The sequence below is a fragment of the Leopardus geoffroyi genome, chromosome A1 (genome assembly GCF_018350155.1).
Source record: "Leopardus geoffroyi isolate Oge1 chromosome A1, O.geoffroyi_Oge1_pat1.0, whole genome shotgun sequence".
Classification (NCBI taxonomy): Eukaryota; Metazoa; Chordata; class Mammalia; order Carnivora; family Felidae; genus Leopardus; species Leopardus geoffroyi.
The window spans coordinates 2,189,495-2,213,839 of record NC_059326.1 but is presented as its reverse complement, the minus strand read 5'-3'; the positions used below and the strand labels follow the sequence as shown (position 1 = coordinate 2,213,839).

General features: G+C 40.3%; 1 protein-coding gene across 4 annotated transcripts in view; it reads left to right on the top strand.

Annotated features, from left to right (window-relative positions):
- The window catches only part of ZDHHC20 (zinc finger DHHC-type palmitoyltransferase 20), an 80,322-nt gene that overhangs the window by 7,658 nt on the left and 48,319 nt on the right, over nt 1-24,345 (top strand). For all 4 annotated transcript variants that reach the window (XR_006705872.1, XM_045452942.1, XM_045452880.1 and 1 more), the window contains exons 2-3: nt 18,996-19,022; nt 23,440-23,543. Coding sequence is in view for 3 of the 4 variants with exons in the window: in XM_045452942.1 (XP_045308898.1) it covers nt 18,996-19,022; nt 23,440-23,543 (131 nt within the window). In the remaining variant the exon portion in view is untranslated. The remainder of the gene's footprint in view (nt 1-18,995; nt 19,023-23,439; nt 23,544-24,345) is intronic.

Here is a 24,345-nt window from a genome sequence, read left to right as displayed (position 1 = left end):
TCTGGCTCCCTATGTCTCATCGCCAGTGGTTGACATAATTATAGGAAAATTTAAGACGTGATTTAGAATATTTTTAAAAACCTTCTTGGGGCGCCTGGGTGGCGCAGTCGGTTAAGCGTCCGACTTCAGCCAGATCACGATCTCACGGTCCGTGAGTTCGAGCCCCGCGTCGGGCTCTGGGCTGATGGCTCAGAGCCTGGAGCCTGTTTCCGATTCTGTGTCTCCCTCTCTCTCTGCCCCTCCCCCGTTCATGCTCTGTCTCTCTCTGTCCCCAAAATAAATAAATGTTGAAAAAAAAAAAAATTAAAAACCTTCTTATTTTGTTATTTCCTTTTTCTATCTGTTCTCAGATCCTGGAGTGTAGTAATTTTCTATATAACTTGCCTTTTGAAAGCTATAGTGCCCTGCAAGCCTTATTTACATTCTATAATTATCCCAGCCTTCTTTCCTTTTTTTTCTTTTTCTAAAGAACAGATTTTTTTTTTTCTTTTCACTGCTAGTGAATTAATCTGTTTTTATGTTATTCTCTGTTGAGACCAGAAAGCAAACTGGTCAGAGAGAGCCCTATAAACAAGTATCCAAAAAAAAAAAAAAAAAAAAGCCAAAAAACAAAAACAGCCCAACCCAAATGAACAAAAAGAGCTTTTTTTTTTTTTAAATGTTTATTTATTTTTGAGAAAGAGAGCACGAGCAGTGGAGGGGCCAAGAGAGAGGGAGACACAGAGTATGAAGCAGGCTCTAGGCTCTGAGCTGTTAGCACAGAGCCCAATGTGGGGCTTGAACTCACAAACTGGGAGATCATGACCTGAGCCAAAGTCAGATGCTCAACCAACTGAGCCACCCAGGCGCCTCAGAAAGAGCTTTTATATATTCTTTTATATAAACTGATCCTTTGCGTCTTCACTGGTTTCTTATAAGAGGAGATACGAAAGAGAAGGTACTGGACAACTTAGAAACCAAGGCAGACTGTTCGGAAGAGGGTGATGCCCTTGTGATACAAATAAAACTTTCCTTCTCCCCTGGCCTCTCCTAGTTTGTGACACAGAAGATAGAGCGTGTATCTTTCTTTGTCTCTCTTTTGTCCTTGTCTCTCTCTCTCTCTCCCCTGAACCAGCTCTTCCTGTCCTAGCTCAGTAAATGAGTTTCATCCTTCTCGTTTCTTGGTTGACAAATCATCCCATATCCAATTAATCAGCAAATCCTGGCATTAAATCTGCCTGCTGACCATCACTCCTGCCACTATATTCATTCAAGCCACCATAAAATCTCTGTCTTGTGAAGCAGATTGAAAAACAGGATTCCAGCAATTTGCACCTCCTTTCGTCAGGATAGGGAGTCTTTGCCTGCCCCGTGAGTCTGGGTTTGGCGTTGTACTGGCTTTGATCAATAGAATGTGATAGAAGTGATGTGTGAGATTTGGACCCGAGGCATCAAGACAGCATGCCTCTCCTGTCTCAGCTCTTTGAAACCGGTTGCCTTAAGGGAGGTCAGACTCTTTGGAGAGAGAGGCCCAGCCAAGATGAGCTAAGTACCAAAGGCCTTGATGTGTGAATGAGACCATCTTAGACTCTCCTGCCCCAGCTGAGCTGCCAGTTGACTGTAACGAGCAGGAGAACAGTCCAGCTGATCATAGCCTGAACTGCTAACCCCCACGATTCCTGGAAATAATACATGGTGGTTCTTTAAAGCCATTGAGTTATCGGTGGTTTGTTACATCATTGTAGTATTCTACATTTTTGGCGCTCTCTCCTCACCCCCATACCCCGTCCATTCTCCACACAGCAGCCAGAATAACTCCTTGAAAATCAATACCACATTCGTCACTCCTCTTCTGAAAACCTCGGCTGGCTTCCTGTCTTGTTCAGTGGACTACCTAAGGTCCCTACCATGGCCTCCTCCCCTCACGACTTCTCCGACATAATTTCCTCTCCATTCCTCCTTTGTTTCGACAGCGGCTACACACTGGCCTCCTGGCCATACTAATACTTGTTGGATGATCTTCATAAATTATTTAACCTGCCTGTGCTTGTTGCCATGCTATAAAATGGAATAATACCGGTCTTGCAAAATAATGTAAAGTTTTTAGCAGAGCAGGCTTTCAAATATTACTGGAGGTGGGGCAAAGATTTAAGTAGCCACTAGCATATTTTTTCTTGTCTTCCTTTTTTGGGCAGTTTTCTTTGTTTCTTTATTTTTAGTTTTTTACAATGTTTATTTATTTATTTTGAGAGAGAGGAAGAGAGAGCACCAGCAGGGGTGGGGGGCAGAAAGAGGGAGAGGGAAGATCTCAGGCAGTCTCCATGCGGCCAGCGCAGAGCCTGACATAGGGCTCAGTCACACAAACCGGGAGATCATGACCTGAGCCAAAACCGAGAGTCTGACGCTTGACCAGGTGGCCACCCAGGCGCCCCGTGTTTCTCTATTTTTCATTCTTAGAGTTTTTATCCCTTCCTCCCTCCGACTTCAGTGAATGAAAGAGCACTTTCTTACAGTCTTTTTTAATTCTTAATTGACTGTATCTGAAGATCGTATTGCAAAAGCATGTGCCTATCTGGCATGAGCGGGTGGGGGGGCGGGGGAGTATGCTGAGAGAGGGGGTCCTCCACGTCACATGGGACTTTAAGAAGATTGATACCTGGCACTGTTCTTGCAGGTGTATGAGCTACACAGATTTAGGTGTTGCTGAGATACGCAGCACGTCGTCTTTAGGGGATGGGCCTCTCCACTGAACTCAAGTAGTAGGTCCCAAGTAATGGTGATGATGCTTTGATGGAAAACAGGTTTCTCTAAAGTTGAGATCCACACGCCTTGATGATAAAAGATCGTTTAAAATTATTATTTAAAAAAAAAATTTTTTTTAACGTTTATTTATTTTTGAGCCAGAGAGAGACAGAGCATGAACGGGGGAGGGTCAGAGAGAGAGGGAGACACAGAACCTGAAACAGGCTCCAGGCTCTGAGCTGTCAGCACAGAGCCCGACGCGGGGCTCGAACTCCCATACTGCGAGATCGTGACCTGAGCCGAAGTCGGACACTCAACCGACTGAGCCACCCAGGCGCCCCAAATTATTTTTAAAACATTTCTGTTCTCTGTGTCCTCTCACTTCTTCCAATGCTTCATTATGCTTACTAATGTGAACGTAGGCCCACCCAGTTGGAATCATAGGAGGAGACATTTTTATTAGTGTACTAATTGGACAACATATAAAACCAAGTATGAACTTATTAAATGTGAAGTCTTCAGGGAAGCTTTTTAAACTAATTGCATGAAAAGGATATCATCAGCACCTGGAGGAATTAATAACACCGAAATGTTATTTTTGCACATGTGGATCGCATATATCACTGGTGTGAATTTACACTGATTTTTTCTTGTTCCTGGTACTGTATCATTCTTATTTTTCTGTGGATAAGTGTATACTTTTTACAAGCATTAAAAAAGGAGAAGTGAGGGGTCATGGCTATGAGAAATACCATGTACACCTATGCAGTAGCTTCCTAACAGTCCCCCCCTCAAATGTCAGCAGGAATCATTAAAAATCCGAGGCAAGATGATTACTTCTGTGTTCAGCACCCTCCAGTGGCTTTCCTCTTTGCTCCTAACGAAATCCAACGTTCTTTCTGTAGGCCGTCAGGCCCTAAGTGTTCTGGTCTGCCACTGATTTTGACTCCTCTCTTCCTTTGCCCACTTTGCTTCGGCCAAACAGGCCTCCTTGCTTTTTACCTGCCAGACCACGCACGTCCCACCTGAGGACCTTTGTGCTTCCTTCTCTTTCTGCTTGGGATGCTTTCCTCCCAGATTCCAAAGGGCTGCTTGTCTCCATCTAGGTTTCTTTCAAAATACTCAACTGTCAGAGAGGCTTTGCTGACTACGCCGTGGAACATAAGTGCTTCCTCTTTCGCTTTCTTACCCTGCGTTGTTTTTCTTCATGGCACTTACTGCTGCTTAATGTAGTTATTTATGTTTCTCTCCTGAGTAACATGTTCACTGCTTTATTTCCAGAACCTAAAAGCAGGTCCTGCTTAATATGTACTCAGATATTTGTTGGCTGAGTGAATTGACTATATAGCACCAATTCCCATGCTAGTAGAAGAGAGAGAATTGAATGTATTCACATAGGAGATAGCTCACAGTTAATCTTGAATACAGATCTGCCCCCGACCTTAAGAATATCTCCGTGTTGATTTCGTCATTTAACAAACGTTAAGTGCATACAGTGTTCTCGGTCCGTATTTGGCGCTGGGAATACAAAGATGTACAAATGTGCACTTGTGCTTCATGCGGTAGTTCTTTAATATCACAGCGCTCATTTGCATATTACAAGTTTCCGTTTTAAATGCCGGTGTAATTAAATTTTTTTTTTCAACGTTTATTTTTGGAACAGAGAGAGACAAAGCATGAACGGGGGAGGGGCAGAGAGAGAGGGAGACACAGAATCGGAAACAGGCTCCAGGCTCTGAGCCATCAGCCCAGAGCCCGACGCGGGGCTCGAACTCACGGACCGCGAGATCGTGACCTGGCTGAAGTCGGACGCTTAACCGACTGCGCCACCCAGGCGCCCCAAAATGCCGGTGTAATTAACAGTGTTGTATTCGTTTCAGGTGTACAGTGTGGTGATTCGGCAGTCCCATAGACTTCGCATCTCTCGTCAGCATAAGCGTCCTCTTAATCCCCTTCCCCTGTTTCATCCACCACCCACCTCCCCTCTGGTAACCATCAGTTTGTTCTCTGTAGCTAAGACTCAGTTATTTTTGGCTTGCCTTTGTTCGTTTGTTTTGCCTTTTAAATTCCACAGATGAGTTTGGGGCGCCTGGGTGGCGCAGTCGGTTAAGCGTCCGACTTCAGCCAGGTCACGATCTCGCGGTCCGTGAGTTCGAGCCCCGCGTCGGGCTCTGGGCTGATGGCTCAGAGCCTGGAGCCTGTTTCCGATTCTGTGTCTCCCTCTCTCTCTGCCCCTCCCCCGTTCATGCCCTGTCTCTCTCTGTCCCAAAAATAAATAAATAAAATTAAAAAAAAATAATAAATAAATAAATAAATAAATTCCACCGATGAGTGAAACCATGCGCTATTCGTCTTTCTCTGACCGGCTTATTTCACATAGCATGGTACCCTCTGGATCCATCCGTGTTGTTGCAAATGGCAAGGTTTCGTTCTTCTTTATGGCTCAGTAATATTCCATTGTAAATATATAGCACAGCTTCTTTATGCATTTATCTGTCAACACTTGGGTTGCTTCCATAGTTGGTTATTGTAAATAATGCTGCAGTAAACATAGGGGTGCATATATCCCTTCAAGTTAGCGTTTTCATATTCTGTGAGTAAATACCCAGTAGTGCAGTTCCTGGATCATAGAGTCGCTCTATTTTTAATGTTTTCAAGAACCTCCGTCTTCCACAGTGGCTGTACCAGTTTGCATTTCTACCATCAGTGCACAAGGGTTCCTTTTTCTCTGCTTCCTCACCATCGCTTGTTTCTTAAGTTTTTGGTTTCAGCCATTCTGACAGGAGTGAGATAATCTCTCGTTGTGGTTTTGATTTGCATTTCCTTGATCATTAGTGATGTTGAGTACATCGTCCTGTGTCTGTTAGACAAATGTGTGTCTTCTTGGACAAATGTCTACTCATGTCTTCTCCCATTTTTAATTGCATTATTTGGTTTTTTGGTGTTGAGTTGTAGAAGTTCTTCATATAGTTTGGATATTAACCCTTTATTGTATAGGTCATTGGCAAACATCTCCCATTCGGTAGGTTTTTTAGGTTGTTGATTGTTACCTTTGCCGTGCAGAAGCTTTATATTTTGATGTAATCCCAATAGTTTATTTTTGCTTTTGTTTCCCTTGCCTCAGGAGACACATCTAAGAAGTTGCTGTGGCCGATGTCAAAGGTTACTGTCTTTGCTCTTTTATGGTTTCAGGTCTCATATGTAGGTCTTTGATCCATTTTGAATTTATTTTTTGTGTGTAAGAAAGTCGTCCAGTTTCATTCTTTTGCATGTGGCTGTCCAGTTTTCTCAGTGCCATTTATGAAGAGATTGTCTTTTTCTGATTGGATATTCTTTCTTGCTTTGTTAAAGATTATTTGACCATATAATTAGGAATTTCCTTCTGGGCTCTGTATTCTTTTCCATTGATCTATGTGTCTGTTTTTCTGCCAGCACTATGCTGTTTTGATCACTACGGCTTCGTAATATAACTTGAAGTCTGGAATTGTGATAACTCCAGTTTTGTTTCTTATTTTTTCAAGATTTTTTTTGGCTATTTGGGGTCTTTTGTGGTCCCATACAAATTATAGGATTGTTTGTCCTAGTTCTTTGAAAAATGCTGTTGGCATTTTGATAAGGATTGCATTAACTGTGTAGATTGCTTTGGGTAATAATAGATATTTTTTAACAATATGTGTTTTTCCAGTCTACGAGTATGGAATGTCTATTTTTTTGTGTCATCTTCAATTTCTTTCATCAGTGTTTTATAGTTTTCAGAGTACAGGTCTTTCACCTCTTTTGTTAAGTTTATTCCTAGATATTTTATGCATATTACAAGTTTTAAGAAGTCCTGCCATAACCAAGTCAGTAACTGTTTCACCAGTATTTTTCTAAACTTTTGCCATAGAATTCTTTTTTCATGAAATACCTATTTAAATTCTTTTAGACTTGTTGATCTTTGGGAACAAAGCTACCAATAGTGGTGATGGGGGTGGAGGGTGGGGAGCACATCACTACTGAAAGGACTGCGCCTCTGGAAAAAGTGGTATTACAGTACATCCGGGAGGTAGTAGCTAATTTCTTCTACTTACCTTTTGTTATTAAATTCATCATTTAGGAAGAAAAGTCATTATTGCTGTAGATGATGAAGAGTTACTTGAAAAATGCCAACATCTATTTCTAATTTTATGTATTTTTTAAGGTTTATTTATTTATTTTGAGAGAGTGAGAGAGAGAATGAGTGCTAACAGAGGAGGGGCAGAGAGAGACGGAGAGAGAGAATCCGAAGCAGGCTCTGCACTGTCAGCACAGAGCCCAATGTGGGTCTTGAACTCACAACTGTAAGAACATGACCTGAGCTGAAATCAAGAGTCGGATGCTTAACTGACTGAGCCATTGAGATGCCCCTATTTCTCATTTTAAAAAAGACTTGATAAAATAGTAATAAATGACTTTTGGACAAAATTACACACATACAAAATACTTGATCACGTTCTGCTAAAACCAGGAACAAGTAAGATGCTTTGTTACCATGGCCATTGCTGTGTACCATTGTACTGTATTGACAAAATCAACTGCTATATTCAATCGAGAGAAAATAATTAGAAGCATAAGACATTGGAAAGGAATAGAAAAAGCTACTTCTCTGTGTAGATGATGTGATAGTGTATGTTGAAAAGCCAAGAGGATCCATAACAGCAGAACACTGAAACCAAAAGAATTGAGTAAAATTAGCAAACAAAAACCCAATACTTTCTGTATATACATAATAATTTGTTTGAAAACATAGTGGGAGAAAAGTCTCCTTTTCCACTAACATCAAGAAGATAAAATACTTAAGAATAAACTTAAGAAATATGCCAAATCTGTAAGGGGTAAACATTCTTGAAAAACACAAAAGTAGACTTAAATAAGTGGAAAGACATTTCATATTTCATGTTCATGAATAGAATAACTCAACATTACAGAGATTTCTGATCTCCTCAAGTCAATATGTAAATGAATTCCATTCTCAACAAAGTTGTCTTTTTCCTGGCACTAGATAAGTCGATCCTAAAAGTCATTGGGAAAAACAAACAAGAAAGAACCAGGAAACCTCTGAAAAAGAGTCATAAAGAGGGCAAACCCCACCAGATTTTAAACTACAAAACCTCTATAATTAAATCTGTTGAGGGGAGCCTGGGTGGCTCAGTCAGTTGAGTGTCTGACTCTTGATTTTGGGTCAGGTCATGATCTCAAGGTTAATGGGATCAAGCCCCACATCGGGCTCTGGGCTGACAACATGGAGCTTGCTTGGGATTCTCTCTCTTTCTCTCTCTCTGCCCTTCCCTTGCTTACGCACCGTGCGCGCCCTGTCTCTCTTAAATTAAAAAAACCTGTTGGGGTAAGGGGGGTATTTGAGAACTCACTCTACTGTCGCTTCAGTTTTGCTCTGAACCTAAAGCTGCTCTAGAAGATAAAGCCTTAAACAGTTGTATGGTGCGTGGATAGAAGTATTGGCCAATGGAGCAGACTAGAATGTCCACAAATAGTAATTATAGAAATGTAGGACGTGATAAAAGTAGCATCTCAAGTCACAGAGGAACAGATGGGACCACTGGGTAGATATTTGGTGAGAGATAACATCCAGTCCATACCTCACATGATACTCCAAGAATAAACTACAAATTGATAAAATCTTATTTTTTCTCTTCTTCTATTTCAACATTTTAATTTTATTATTTTTTTTAATGTTTATTTATTTATTTTGAGAGACAGCAAGAGCTGAGGAGGGGCAGAGAGAGAGAGGGAGGGGGAGAGAGAGAGAGAGAGAGAAAATCCCAAGCAGGCTCCACACTGCCAGCACAGAGCCCGATGGAGCGCTTGATCTCACAAACCGTGAGATCATGACCTGAGCCAAGATCAAGAGTTGGATGCCTAACCGCTTGAGCCAGCCACCTGGGCGTCCCTAAACTTTTAATTTCAAAGTAATTTCAGACTTGTGAAAAATAGTCCGAAGGATTTTCATATGTCCTTCACCCTGATTCCCTGAATGTTATTATTTGCTGCACGTTCTTTGTCATTGTCTCTCTGAAACAGTTTGGGAGTAAGTTGCAGATATAACGTCCCTTCACCGATACTTCAGCGATATTTTCTAAGAACAAGTTTGTTCAAACTTCTGTAACAGCACCGCAGGCCAGGTGGCTTATAAACAACAGAAATTTATTTCTCAGAAGGCTGGGAAGTCCAACATCAGGCACCACAGATTTGTTGTCTGGTGAGGGCCCGCTTACTGGTTCAGATGGCCATCTTGTCACTATATCATCACGTGGCAGAAGGGACAAAGGATTTCTCTGAGATCTCCTATGAGGGCACTAATCCCATTCTCGAAGGCTTCACCTTGATGACCTAATCACCTCCCGAAGGCCCCATCTTCAAAAAATGTATGAATTGGGCGGGGGGGGGGGGGGGGGACACAAACTTCCATCCGCAGCAAAGAACACTTTCTTACGTAGTATCAGCCTACAGTTCACAAAATCAGGAAATTAGCGTTGATAAAATACTCCCCCAGTCTGGAAGCCTTGCTCAGATTTCACCAGGTGCCCCACTAGTCCCTTCTGCTCCGCGGTCCGGCCTAGGATCACGCTGCAGGTAGTCTCCTGTCTCTTAGAGGCTTTTCATCTGGAAGAGTTGCTCAGTATTGCTTTCTCGCTCGTGACCGTAACAGTTTTGACGAGGACAGGCTTCCTCTGCGGAATGCCCCTTAAATTAGGTGGTGTTTCCTCACGATTGGATTCAAAGCGCATATTTCTAGCAGGAGTACCCCAGAGTGACGCCGTGCCTTTGATTGTACCATGTCTCGGATGTTAACTTCAGTCACCACTTCAGGCGCTTCAGGCCAGGTTTCTCCATCCCGTAAAGGTACAGCGTTTCTTTGTAATTAATAAGTGGACTCAGACGTACCACACAGACCCTTCGAGCAAGCGCTCGCCGCTCAGTTGTGTCAGCTTCTGGCTGTCAGCTCTGTCAGTGTGACTAACTGCACACACGGTCACACCTTCCCGTGCCAGCTGCATCCATCCCGTGTCTGAGTGAGAAGGGGCCGCCCGCTCTAGAGCTCTCTCTCGTCGGCCAAGGTTTGGATAAGCCTGTGCCACGGTTGCATTTCTCCTTAGTGCATGGCTTGTAGCCCGCACGGTGTCTCAGCATCGGACTCCAGGTGGGTGTCTTTGTGGGCAAATACCTTGAGACTCTGTAATCTGTTCCTCATGTTGTCCCAGATTTGGCCGGGAGGAGCCCCTTCAACTTTTCCGTGTTCTTTCAACGGGTCGCCATCATTTATCCTTCCCTGACTTTCTGGCAACACAGGATTTTTCAGGCTTATCTGATACTCTTCCCCTTTCAAAATGGGCCACATTTGAGTGTAAAAAATGAAAACACTCAAGTACTGGAAGGAAACATGGGCGGATGGCCTTATAACCGGGGAGTGAGGAAAGCCCAATAGAAAAAAAAGTGCATAAGTGACAGAAACAGTTCCGGGGAAGGGATGGAAGGAAGGGACTGGCTCATAAACATATGAAAAGATGCTTATTCTCATGTAGAAGAAAATGCAAAGTCAAATCACCCTGTGATACAAAACGTTTAGCAACACTGTATTGGGTCGATGGAAAAAACGGGCAGTCCCCAGCATTGCTGGGAGGGGTACAAAATGGAACAACCCTTCTAACAGGGATTTGGGGAAACCAGGCAGATTTACTTTTGGTCCAGTAATTTCATTGTCAGTCATCGACACTGAGAATAAACTTCCACAAACACACAACACATGCGTAAGGTTATTCATTGCCACATTGTTTGTAACAGTAGAGGCTGGAGACCGCCCAGCTGTCTATCGATAGAGCCCTGATTGTAGAACTGGAACACCCACCCCCTGGAACACTGTGCGCTGCTTCCACACACAAACAATGATTGTCTCTGTGTACTCATGTGCAGTGATTTCCAGGGTGTGTTAAATGAGAAAAGCAAGATGCAGAATAAATATGTAAAGGAAGAAATTAGGAATGCATTTTTATTTGTTTACTTTGCTAAAAGAAATATGACAAAGGAGGCTAATAAAAATGACTACCTGGAGTGAGAGGGTAAGGAAGGAAAGCTAGGTCTTTCTGAGTACCTTTTTGTATAGTTTTGACTTTTAAGCCATTTATATTTTTTGCCTATTCAAAAAATAAACAAAGAGGAGGCAAAAGCAAACTGGAAAGTTTGGGACCATGACACAAATAACTTAATTTTACGTAAAATTGATACTATACACAGGAAAGAATCGTTTCAAGTGGCTTTTGGATATTGTACTCCTTCGTGGGATATAGTTTAAAGCCAAAACGAAGCAGAATTTTAAAACTACAAAGAAACCGTAAACTAGTATGCAGTTTTTAAACTATTTTATTTATATTTTAGGATGAGCTGAGTAAGTAAATTAATTAGGAACTAAGATTTTCACTGTACATAAATGCAAAGAGATACAAATATAATGCCAAGAAAATTAAGGAAAAACTTCATAATGTTCTATTTGAATGGGAAATATCAATGTGAACATAAATACGGATTTGTAACACTATTTCGGTCATCCCAAAGGGCCTAAAAGCAGTGAAACTCCAGTAGCTATGAGCACCCCTAGTATTCATCACTTGGTTTCCAAATACTACTAAAAGGAACCAATGCAGGCACCGTGGCTGGCTGGGTCCAAAATGCATGCCACTCTTGATTTGGTGGGGGGGTATGGGTAGGGGTCGTGAGTTCAAGACCCACATTAGGGTTAGAGCCTACTTAAAAAAAAAAAAAAAAAGAACCAGTGCCCCTTGGAGAAATGGCTAATTTCAGGTCTGCAGGAGGGAAGATGTAAAGTGAGCCCTGGGACATCTTGTGCTAGACAGCAAAGACGTGCTCAGAGACTAATGGGGCCCATTCAGGAGGTTGCAGGGGTCCCTCGGAAGAGCATCGGCCAAAGACGAGACAGTTTGAGCCTAAAAAAGAATGAGGGTAGCCGATAATGGCATATTAAATAAAAATCCATAAGTTTCCTCATTGATATTCAAAAAGAGAAAATTTGAATTTATTTGCTAACGGTGGAGTTGAATGTTATATCAACATTCTGTTCTGAAAGTGGGTAAAGGGCAATAATTAAGTTTTTGTGCTGCCTTTTTCGGAAGCTCTAGTTAATCACTAGTTGAAAGCGCTTTATAGAAGAATGCCTGCTTAAAAGTGTAGAAATAAATAAAAGAGGGTTTTTAATGGTAATTTTCAAATTCTACAAAATAATTGATTCATCAGCGGATATTAACACCATTCGGTGAAACGTGTTGGGTGAAGAAGATATTCACATATTGTTAACTTTTACCCCACAAAAGACTTCATGATTAAGTGAAAAATGTGCCTTCACGAAGGAGAGACTTGGTAGTTGCTACCTTGTCAAGTGATCCAAGCGTGGCAGAGTGACAGACTTCAATAATATACCTCCTGATCCCAGAATATTCAGATCTGAATATTCTTGTCCATTCTGTCCCTCCCACCCCCAAATTACATTGAAACCTTTACACTTGGAGTGGAATAATAGGAAGAGGAGTTTGGGGTAGGGGATAGAGTATGAAGTTGAGGACACCAAAAAGAAACAGACAAATCCGGTACATTTCATAAGGCGTCTGGCCTATTCTTTTCATTACTTATTTATTTTCAGAGAGGAAGAGGGAGAGCGCCCATGGGAGAGCAGGGGAGAGGGGCAGGGGAAGAGAGAAAGAATCTTTTTTTAAAAAAAAATTTTTTTTAACGTTTACTTATTTCTGAGACAGAGAGAGACAGAGCATGAGCAGGGGAGGGGCAGAGAGAGAGGGAGACACAGAATCTGAAACAGGCTCCAGGTGAGCTGTCAGCACAGAGCCAGATGCGGGGCTCAAACTCACCGACCATGAGATGGTGACCTGAGCCGAAGTCCGACGCTTAACCGACCAAGCCACCCAGGCGCCCCGAGAGAAAGAATCTTAAGCAGGCTCTGTGCTAAGCTTGGGGCTCAGTCCTATGACCCTGGGATCATGACCTGAGCTGAAATCAGGAGTGGGATGCTCAACCATCCCAGGCACCTCTGGCACCCAGGCACTTTTTCTTTTCAAAAAGTCACTGTCCTGAGATTCTGGGAAGGTGATGGTGCATTATTTTTGAGTCTCCCCAGAGCACAAAAACATTCAACAAATTGAATAATATCTATGACAAAACCAGTTTGCTAGAGAATGGGAATGAGTTTTAGACAACCAGAGTGACTGCAGAGATATCAGCTTAAACTCTGATATGAACATTAAATACGTCTGTTCTTAGAGACCTAAGACCTATAAGTAAAGGTAATAAGGAAAAGGGACTATAGTTTGTAATTGGGTATATGCTACAACATGTAGATATAGTAGAGCTATTAGAAAATGGACAGCAGTGGGCGCCTGGGTGGCGCAGTCGGTTGAGCGTCCGACTTCAGCCAGGTCACGATCTCGCGGTCCGTGAGTTCGAGCCCCGCATCAGGCTCTGGGCTGATGGCTCGGAGCCTGGAGCCTGTTTCCGATTCTGTGTCTCCCTCTCTCTCTGCCCCTCCCCTGTTCATGCTCTGTCTCTCTCTGTCCCAAAAATAAATAAACGTTGAAAAAAAAAAGAAAAAAAAAAAAAAAGAAAATGGACAGCAGTGTGAAAAAATTATTTAAATGAGTAATCATATTTTCAGTAATCATATTGGTCTTATTATCAAAGTTGTTGGGTGGGCAATATGGGATAAAGAACATGAGTAATAAGGGACGCCTGGGTGGCTCAGTCAGTTGAGCATCCAATTTCAGCTCAGGTCATGATATCGTGGTTGGAGAGTTCGAGCCCTGCATTGGACCCGCTGCTGTCAGCACAGAGCCAGCATCAGATCCTCTGTCTTCCTCTCTCTCTGCCCCTCCTCTGCTTGCACTCTCTCTCTCTCTCTCAAAAATAAGCATTTAAAAAAATAAAATGAGTAATATATGATATCCTAATTCTTCATCCTGTCTTTGAGAACCAGGGTTCTCAGTTCTTAAAAAAAAAAAAAAAAGGTACAATTACAAGATAAATGATAAAAACTTTGTAGGCTTGAATTTGAATTTGAATTATTAGTATGAACTCATGAGATGTTTTACTTTAAAAAAAAGCATGTATATGCATATACATAGATAGTAGGGAGAGGAAAACTGTTAATAGACATCATATATGTAGAAAATCGCAAGGAATATACAAAAATACTACTAAAAACTAATAAGTGAATTTAGCAAGTTCATAGGATATGATGCAAGATCACTAAACAAAACTCAGCTATATATCTAACTAATAAGAATTAGAAATTGAAATTTCTTAAAAGCACTATTTATAATCACATCAAAAACATTAAACACTTTAGGGATAAATGTAACAAAATACATACGAGATTTTGTGTATTGATGAGATAAAATCTAAAATGAAGAGATGCCCTGTGTCCACGGAACGGAAGACTGATTATTACAAAGATGTCCGTTCTTTCCAAATTGATCTATGGAGTCAACACAAAGCCAACCAAAATCCCAGCAGGCGTTTTTTTTTTTTTTTTAAAGAAATCAGTAAGTTTAGAATTTATATGGGAATGCAAAGGACCTAAAATAGCCAAAACACCTTTCAAAAAGAAGAAGTTGGAGGACTCACACTGTCTGATTTCAAGATTTACTGAGAGCTACATATAATCAAGTGAGTGTGGTATTGGGGTAAGATTGGTCACATATACATCAATAGGCAGAATAAGAGTTCAGAAACAGACCCTTACACATATTAATTATTTACTTTTTAAAAAATGTTTATTTATTTTTGAGAGAGAGAAAGCATGGGGGAGGGGCAGAGAGAGGAGACAGAGGATCTGAAGCGGTTTCTGCACTAACAGCAGAGAATCTGAGCCATGAGATCATGACGTGAACCGAAGTCGGATGCTTGGCCAACTGAGCCACGTAGATAACCCCCATTAATTTAATTTTTAATTAGTTTTTTATCAAAAGTTTCAAGGCAATTCAACAGGGAAAGGATAGTTTCAGCTAAAAAGATTGGAACTGTTGGCCATCTAAATGCAATAAAATTTATTTCAACCCTGTTTATACCATCTTTTTTATACCATAATTTTTAAAATCAGCTTTTAAAATAGATTACAGACCTAAATGTAAAGCCTATATAACCTCAAGAAAGAAATATATGAGCAAGTCTTTGTGTCCTCTGGTTGGTAAAGATTTGCTAAGTAGGGCCCAAAGCATGAACCATATAAGAAAAAAAATGATAAATTAGGCTTCATCAAAATAAAATATTTCTGCTCTTTAAAACTCACTGTTTTACTGTGTTTCTTTAAAAAATAAATAAAACTCACTGTTAAATAAGTGAAAAGATAAAATATGGACTAGATGGAAATATTTGCACAATATATTGGTTAAAGGACTATAGGATATATAAGGAGCCTACAGTTCAATAATAAAGGAAATAATGATTAAAATGTGGCCAACAGTTTCAACACACAACTTCACAAAGAAGTGTAGGACTGGCCAATAAGCATGTAAAAAGATATTCAGCATCATTAGTCTTTAGGGAAACACGAAATCACAATGAGGTATCACTATATATTTTTTAGAATAGCTACGAGTTTAAAGATTGACAGTTCCAAGTGTTGATGAGGGTGTGAAGCAACTTGTAACATACATTTTTGGTGGGGAATGTAAAACAATACAGCCACTTTTGAAAGCGGTGTGGCTGTTTCTGATAAAGTTAAACAGAGCTCCAGCAATCTCGTATCTAATATTTACCCAAGTAATGAAAATATATGTCCACCCAAAGGTTTGTATGTGAGTATTCGTAGTAGCCAAAAACGAAAAGCAAATGTCTTATCAGCTGGTAAATGGATAAATAAGTTGTGGGACCTCCATACAATAGAATACTACTCTGCAGTAAAAAGAAACAAATTGGAGTTTCCAGTTCTGGGACGAGTGAATACACACTCTTACTGTTCTTCCTGCTAAGTACAACGAAAACCCCTGGATATTGTACGGGGGGGCGCCTGGGTGGCTCAGTCGGTTGAGCGTCCAACTTCAGCTCAGGTCATGATCTCACAGTCTATGAGTTCAAGCCCCGCGTCGGGCTCTGTGCTGACAGCTCGGAGCCTGGAGCCTGCTTCAGAATCTGTGACTCCCTCTCTCTCTGTCCCTCCCCTGCTCACGGTCTGTCTCTCTCTCTCTCTCTCTCAAATAAATAAACATTAAAAGTAATAATAATAAAAAAACCCTGGAACATAAACAAACATAAGATGCTGAAGTGTGGAGAGAGAAAGGCAGATCAGCTGAGGACCGTGGTGCCTGAGGAATGATACTGAGGCAAACTCCCTGCTTCGTGTGTCCCGTCCTGCATGCTAGAGAAGCTGGCAGCCTGGAAGCACCAGTGGGCACAGACAGAAAAACCCCAAGAAAGCTGGTTTTCTTCAGCCAAACCAGGAGAAGGGCGACCTAGGAAGACAAACTAGACAGTAACTGCCCTGCTCCAGCCAAAAACCATGGAAAAACTACACTGTGTCCCCACTTTCTCCAGCAGAGGCTGAGTGTGGGCTTAGACTTCCCCCTGGCCCAGCTTTCACAAGGAAACCGTCTTGTATCTCCTCCCCCACTTGCCTACTGGGGCCGTAACAGAGCAGGTGAAGGCCTGGGCAGTTGGTAGATGTCCATTCCCACGGGGCAGGAATGAAGCATCCGTCCCCGTGGTATCAGTGGAGGCTTGTGGGGAGCCCTCGTGTAGATCTTGCCCAGTTCTTCTGTCCATCCATAGGAATGTTATCTTTTTAGGTGGCCTTATAAATAAAACTTTTATTCACTTATAATTTCTACAGAGCGACTGCACGTATATTGGGAAAGCTCTGATTTCTGTATACTACTGCCACCTTCGTTTATGGTAGTTTCTCCGTTGGTTTTCTTTGGCTATGAAGGCATGTAGTCTTACAATATACAACTAGTGATACATTTGCTTCTTTTCCATTTGTATACCACTAATTTATTTCTCATAATTGTGTGGCTTGCCTAGTGCTTCCTAATCATTTCACATCATGCCAGTATTGAAAATTTTATTTTTAGTGTATATTAGCATAAATGAGGAATGCTCTGTGAGGCCAGGGGGCACCAGCCCAGGATCTAACTACTCCACTGTTCTACCTGACTGTTCTGAGCTGGGTTGAGAAGAAGCCCTATGCCTCTCTAAAACAATGCTTTAAAAAAAATCATGAACTTGCTTATTTTGTTCCTGAACGCTAGTGGGAATACTTCTGTCGTGTTGCTCGTTAATTATGCTGGTTTGGAGATTGAAGTAGGTATGTTTTAGTTTATTAAGGAGGTGTCCAGGTACTTCTCTCTTTTATCAACAGATTTTAGTCCAAAATGGTTATTGAATTAACAAATATTTCTTAAGCATTGCTTCTGTATGCCAGGCTTTGGAACTAAAACAATGAATAAGGTGAGAGATACTGTAGGACAGAATACAAGTCCAAGGAGGCTTGAGCTACACTACATGTACTAGTTTTGTGACTTTAGCCAAGTCACTTAAATATTTTGAGCTTTAGCTTACTTGTCTGTAAAACACAGTTAATAATAACTTTTAGGGTTGTTAATCTGAGACATGATTCCACACCTGTGCAGTCCAGTAGAGCGAGACAGACATATCACCAAGTAATTGCAAAAAAAATGGCGTGGCATGGCAGAGATGAAAGAGTGAGCAGTGATGATAGAAAGGAGTGTCTGCTCTGCCTAAAGAGGGACTCAGGAAGGCTTTACAAAGGAGGTAGTATTTAAACTGTGCCTTGGAGTAGGAGTTGGAGAGGCACACAGCACACATGAAACTGCTTGGTACATTTAGGAAACTGCTGTTTGTTCAGGATAATTAGACCACAGGTACGGGCAAATGACAGACTGGAGAGGTAGATCCCAGAGGGCCCGTGGTTGCTGCCCTGAAGATCTTGGACTTTATTCTGAAGGCTGCTGGGAAGTGTTAAAGAATATTCAGCCATCAAATTTGCTGGGGGTGAGGTGTGTTGAAACTGATAGTTGAAAGTGTCTTTAAGCCATTATGTTTGACGAGGGCCTGAAATAAGGTAATGGGAAAAATTGAAAGGAGGTGACAGATTTGAAGAGGCTTAGGGAGTAGAATTAACAGGACCTAAAAGCCATTGGACTACCTGGAGAGAAGGAATAAATAGCAATTCTCAGGATTTTAGGCTACAGATAAAAAGCACTCTAAAAATTATAGGGATGGGTTCCTTTCCTTTTTTTCTATAGAAAAAGACAAATTGTCTTGAGTATAGTTTTCACAAAGTTTAGTAAGGTACATCCCAGACTGATTATGTAAATATGAGTGCCATAGAGGAGAGTCCTATTTATTCTGTAGGTGGCATTAAGGAAAGAGCTAAAGAAAACATAACTGTCTACGTATTGATAGGTTTGAAAGTAACAAAGGCCTGAAAAAAATTTTAATGTGATTGGTTGAGGAGAAAAAAAATTTTATGTTTAGCATTTTAGTGTTTTTAAAGTGTGCAGGGGCGCCTGGGTGGCGCAGTCGGTTAAGCGTCCGACTTCAGCCAGGTCACGATCTCGCGGTCCGGGAGTTCGAGCCCCGCGTCTGGCTCTGGGCTGATGGCTCAGAGCCTGGAGCCTGTTTCCGATTCTGTGTCTCCCTCTCTCTCTGCCCCTCCCCCGTTCATGCTCTGTCTCACTCTGTCCCAAAAATAAATAAACGTTGAAAAAAAAAAAAAATTAAAGTGTGCAGTCTTCTCATATGTGGAACTTGAGAAACTTAACAGAAGACTGGGGGAGGGGAAGGGGAAAAAAAGTTACAAACAGAGATGGAGGGAGGCAAACCATAAGAGACTCTTAAATACAGAGAACAAACTGAGAGGTGAAGAGGGGTGGGGGAGAGGGGAGAATGGGTGATGGGCATTGAGGGCAGCATTTGTTGGGATGAGCCCTGGGTGTGTATGTAAGTGATGAATCATGGGAATCTACCCCCGAAACCAAGAGCACACTGTATACGCTGTATGTTAGCCAATTTGACAATAAATTATATTTTAAAAGATAATAAATAAAAAGTGTGCAATCTTGAATTTGCGTTAGTGTTTACATATTATAACTAAATTTTATTTTTGTGAAAAAGATACTAGGATGAATAGTTGCTCTGAAATAAAATTTATGTACAAAATGTTTAAAGTATATTATTTATTCACTATTTTTCTTCTATTCTAGTTACTCTCTCTGGAAATGGAGAAAACGGTAAGGCAATTTAAGTCTCAATTTAAGTAGAATATTTATGGTATCGTAATTGCAGCCCGCTTGCTTTTATTTAGTGATGACTATATGTGTTTTTGTTTTCAGAAATAAAATCTGTGTTTTTAAAGTTTAAGTAGGAGATACAGTATTGTGTTTATTCGTATTCATTCGATATCTTTTCATTTGTGGTGTTTATATAAATTGGAGTAGCTGTTATTTTGTAAGTCACCTAGTACCCAAACTTCTTTGATATATTTATGTACATATTTATGCCTTGTATGTTCTTCAGAACTCTTGACGGTAGTACTTCAAAGATTTTTTTTCTTTTTTTTTTAATGTGTAGTTAGTTATTTTAGAGGGACAGAGAGAGCTTGAGTGGGGGAGGGGCAGAGGGAGACAGAGAATCCCAAGCAGGCTCCACCCTCAGCATGGAAGTGACACAAGGCTTGGTCCCAGGACCGCAAGATCATGACCTGAGCCCAAATCAAGAGTCAGGTGCCCAACCAACTGAGCCATCCAGGCACCCCCAAAGATTTTTAATATCCGTTCTAGCTAGAGTTGAAGAGGGGATTTTGTTTCATGATGCCCAGATTTTACTGATGGTTCTCTTGATAATGTGTTTGTTAAAAATAATGCTTTGCTGCTCACAGACATCTTACAAAATAACCAGACTAAATTTGTGAATTGTATTACGAGTTTATTTTGAAAGGGAATTCCACTTTTTGTAACAACTAGTCAACGAGATAATGCCTAGAGGGAAAAATCATTGCTCAATATTTCCCCAGGATAAAAGAAAATACTAAGTTATTGAAATCAAATTTCAAAAATAAAATTTGATTTGAGATACAAAATCCAGAGGATTTCTAAAACAGTTGAACAGTTAGAAATTACTGATAAATATTTATTCTTATTGGAAAGAATTAGGCATTAAGCATGTAGATCTCAAGTTGCCTTTGACTCTTAATTTGTCAGTTCTAGCCAGGGTTGGAGAGGAATATAGACTTCCCCTTGGTAGGCTTGATTTTCTTCCTTTAAATCAAAACTGTTTTCTATATGTGATAGCACAGATACAGAAAGCAGAGAAATTTCTGAAGTATTTAGAAAAGAACATCTAACTTATTATTTCTTGGGGCTATTTTGCCCATGTCTTTCAAAGATTCTTTTGATGGAGTTTTTTTGTTTGCTTATTTGTTTGTTTTTTTAAATTCACTTACAGGTGATTTTTGAATCAGATTTTTTGATTTATAGATTTTTTTTTTTGCTTTTATTTAATTTGCTTAGTTAACTAAGAGTTTACTTTGTTACTTCTGACCAATGGTTTATAGCATATATATGTGAACCAGAAGTTTTCTTACTAACAATCACATTATTTCTAATTTATTTAAAAGCGGTATTTCATCAGGGCGCCTGGGTGGCTCAGTCGGTTGAGCGTCCAACGTCGGCTCAGGTCATGATCTTGTGGTTCGTGAGTTCAAGCCCCATGTTGGGCTCTGTGCTGACAGCCCAGAGCCTGGAGCCTGCTTTGGATTCTGTGTCCCCTTCTCTCTCTGCTCCTCCCCTGCTTGTGCTCTGTCTGTCTGTCTCTCTTTCTCTCTCTCCCTCCCTCTCAAGATTAAAAATAAACATAAATAAATAAAAGCAGTGTTTCATTACATTATAATGTGATAATTTCCATTTGTTAAGAACTTATTATATTTCAGGCATTATGCTAAGAGATTTATCTGTTTTGTTCTTTTAGCTGAGGGTTGAGATTTTTTAAAGCAGAAACCATTTTGTTCTGTGGAGAGCAGAAATACTCTAAAAAGATATTAAATGTCTTTAAAAATATTTTGAGAGTATATTGTTTCATATGCTGACCTTAGTTGTAAGTAACTAAATGATTAAGAAGTTTAAAGTTCCTCAAGGTTACCGTTTATCTCAAATCTATACAGTAGTATACAGACGAAGATTGACAAATTTGATTGAATATGGAGGCCAGGCAAAAATATAAAGAAGTGAAGCAAGCTAAGTAAAAATAATACTGCAGACTCAGTAAATGCCTCACTGTTCATATAACAGTAGGAGACTGAGCTCCAGTATACTTTTCCAAAGGAAGTCGAATGAAGGAATAATAATGAATCCTTTGGGTGGACCACGGGGTTCAACCTGAAGGGAGCAGAGATTTTCAGAAACCAGAATTTTCAATGAGGGTGACAATCAGTTTTAGTGGACGTTGAAAAGAAAGCAAATTTGAAGATAGATGGGAGATGTGGGAAAGATTTTATCTTGGCATCAGATGTTGGCTCTGAAATCGGATGTAACTACTAAGATGGTGGGTAAAGTGAAGGAAAATATACTCTTGGAAAATACGACGTAATGAAAAGAACCTTGGATTTTTGTCAAGCGGATGTGGGTTTGAATTCTGGCTTTATCATTTACTAAGTGACGTTGGGCAAGATGCTAAATTCTCTGAGCCTCAGGTTTCACGTTTGGAAACTGAAAGAACACCTTCCAGGACTATAGGGAAGGTTAGAAATAAGGTATACATTATATACCTTCAGGTAGGCTTTCAGTGGGTGGAATTAGTGATCTGCGTAGCTGTGGTCAAACGTGGCTACTAAGAAGTCCCAGTGGTTTACAGCGCATACACCAGTCATGCACATGGAGTTCCTTCCCAGCCGTGTCACAGCCAAGGTGATACTCTGAACAACACATTTTACACTGGCCATTGAGATGGGCTGGAGGCAAGGGGACCAGTTGGCTTTTGCAGTGAACCAAATGAGATCAGCAACAGGATATGAGCTGTTACACTGAGAGTGAAAATAACGAGAGAGAGTTTACTTTGAAAGAGATTTTAGGAATTGGAATTTGAAGGACTTTGTGCCGATCAGCGGTGCGATGTGAGGAGTCCTTGGGCCCAGGCTTCCCGCGCCAGTTAACTGTGGGACTGGTGGTTCTGCTCTCTTAGCCACACATGCACCAGTATAACAGCAAAAGAAAAGGCTGGGTCCAACGATTGTTAATTTTTTTATCATTATTTTATTTCAAAAGAACACTTTTTAAACCAGAAGTGAGAGAAAAATAACTTCAGACCAAAGGAAGAATAGTACTTCGAATTCAATACATGTTAGCTTTATGAAAACTTCACTACATTGTTCGTAATGTTTCTCATTTCACTGCAGACCAGTGAAAACTTTTATCATTTCTTTAACTTGCGAAACACCGAAATAGGGAACGTGCAAAAAGAACCAAATTTTGAGAGGAAATTAAGATTCTTGGATAGTAATGATAATAATAGCCAGTACTGGGGCTCCTGGCCAGCTGAGTCAATAGACATGCGACTCTTGATCTCAGGGTTGTGAGTGCGAGCCCCACGTTGGGCGTAGAGATTACTTAAAAAAATAGCCAGTATTTATTAAGGATTTATTATGTACCAGGCACTGTTTTAAATGTTTTGCATGTATTAGGTCATCAATATTAAGCAGCTAACTTTAATGAAACAAATTAAGTGCTTTAACTGAAGTCTGAGCAGATTTGGGAGGGAGTATGGTATGAAGAGGTAATGAATTGAAAAGTAATGGAGAAGGCTTATGTGGAAGAAGTAATATTTGATCTCAACTTTCAAAATGAGTAGAATTGCAGACTTTTATGCTTGTGTCTACGTGGTTTTGTTCAGTGGTTTGTGGTGCCGCATTCCAAATGGAAAAGGACTTTAGGCAGCTGGTAAATAGTCCTTGCTTCTTTTGGAAACCTGTTCTGCTTCTTTCAAATAGAAAAACTGCAGAAACAACAAAAAGCTTTGAATTATATCTGTGAGTTAATATTTGGAGCTAAGGGTGTTAGAATGTTACGCTAATCTACTTGGGAACCAGTTATGGCAGGAATTTTAAGTGGCTGAAAATTCTTGGGTACCCTTTGTGGAAAGGAGAATGAAATTTAGCATAACTTTTCTGGACAATCCAGGAACTGAGTTTTTCAGATGACTCATTATTCACTGTGATGGGAACTCCCTGTATTACTTTCAGCTGATAGTTCCTTGGACTTAATGTTCATGGTGGTGGCTTCTGTCTTAAATAAGTTTTAAATCATTTAAAATGTAACTTTTAGATGTAAGTTTTAGAAAGACCTTGAAATACACTGAGAGAAGGTGTTTCAACTTGAATCTTAAGCGTTTTAATAAAATCAAATCTCCTCTCAGACTGCAGTCTTTACTTATAAACCAGGCTGATAACCCTTAAATGCAGGAATTGAATGTTTCTTCATATCTGTAATTGTGACATCATGCAGATAAAGGCGTTTACATATTTGATGTCTTCAGTAGATTTTAATGAAGGTTATTTATTAGATTAAGCATCCTGACCCTAAATATTGTGTTTTAATGTAAAGCTTCTTCCTGTTTTCACCTGGATTCAATGAAATGTTATTTGTTTTTATTTACCAGGAAAGGCCGTTGTTTACCTTGTGGCTTTCCATCTGTTCTTTGTTATGTTTGTATGGTCCTATTGGATGACAATTTTCACATCTCCCGCTTCCCCCTCCAAAGAGGTAAATTTCATGTTGGTAAATTGCCAAATGCTGTAGCTAATTGTGGAATTATTTTCCCTGTGTTACCTTCGTTAAAACTTTATTACATAATGCATTTGTTCTGTTTCCGCTCATGAACTCGCTTGGTGACTCCACGCTATGAATGTGAGTCGTCAGCCCGGTCTTAGATACAACCCGCTCAGCACGCGGAGATCGAGAATAGTGCTAAAGTTTGCTTATACTGGTATTTTTCTGCCATGCTATGTTTTCTTAAAGACATATTTTTTTTTTTATTGGAGTAAAAAATCTTAAGGGACAGAGAATTGAATTAGAGAAGTAGAGTTTATTTTTGGACACCTTAACGTATTTTCTCAGGCCTGAACAAATATGCTGCGACAGAAGAAAGTTTTGGTTGTGAGAACAACTTGTCTAGGCTATTGTTTGTTATACTTTAGTATGTCTAGTGTTTCTTCTAATTTGAGGTTCCATTGGGAAAAATAATGTGAGTAAATATTCATGTAGAGTAAGTTTTAAGACCAGTATGTTTCTCCTGCCTTGACATAGCTGACTGACATTTGGTATAGCTAGATGGCTAAGAATATGCTCTCTGGCGTTAGGGTTACCTGAGTTTGATTTTCTGCTCTAACACATTACATAATGTCTCTGAACCTCAGTTTTCTCATTGGAAAATGGAGCTAACAAATAGTGCCTGTTTCCGTAAGATGTTTGTGAGGATTAAGTGAGATTCATTCACGTAAAGCTTTTAACACAGTACCTGCCACATGGTTGGCAACCAGTGATGATGATAATTATTTCCCCTCCT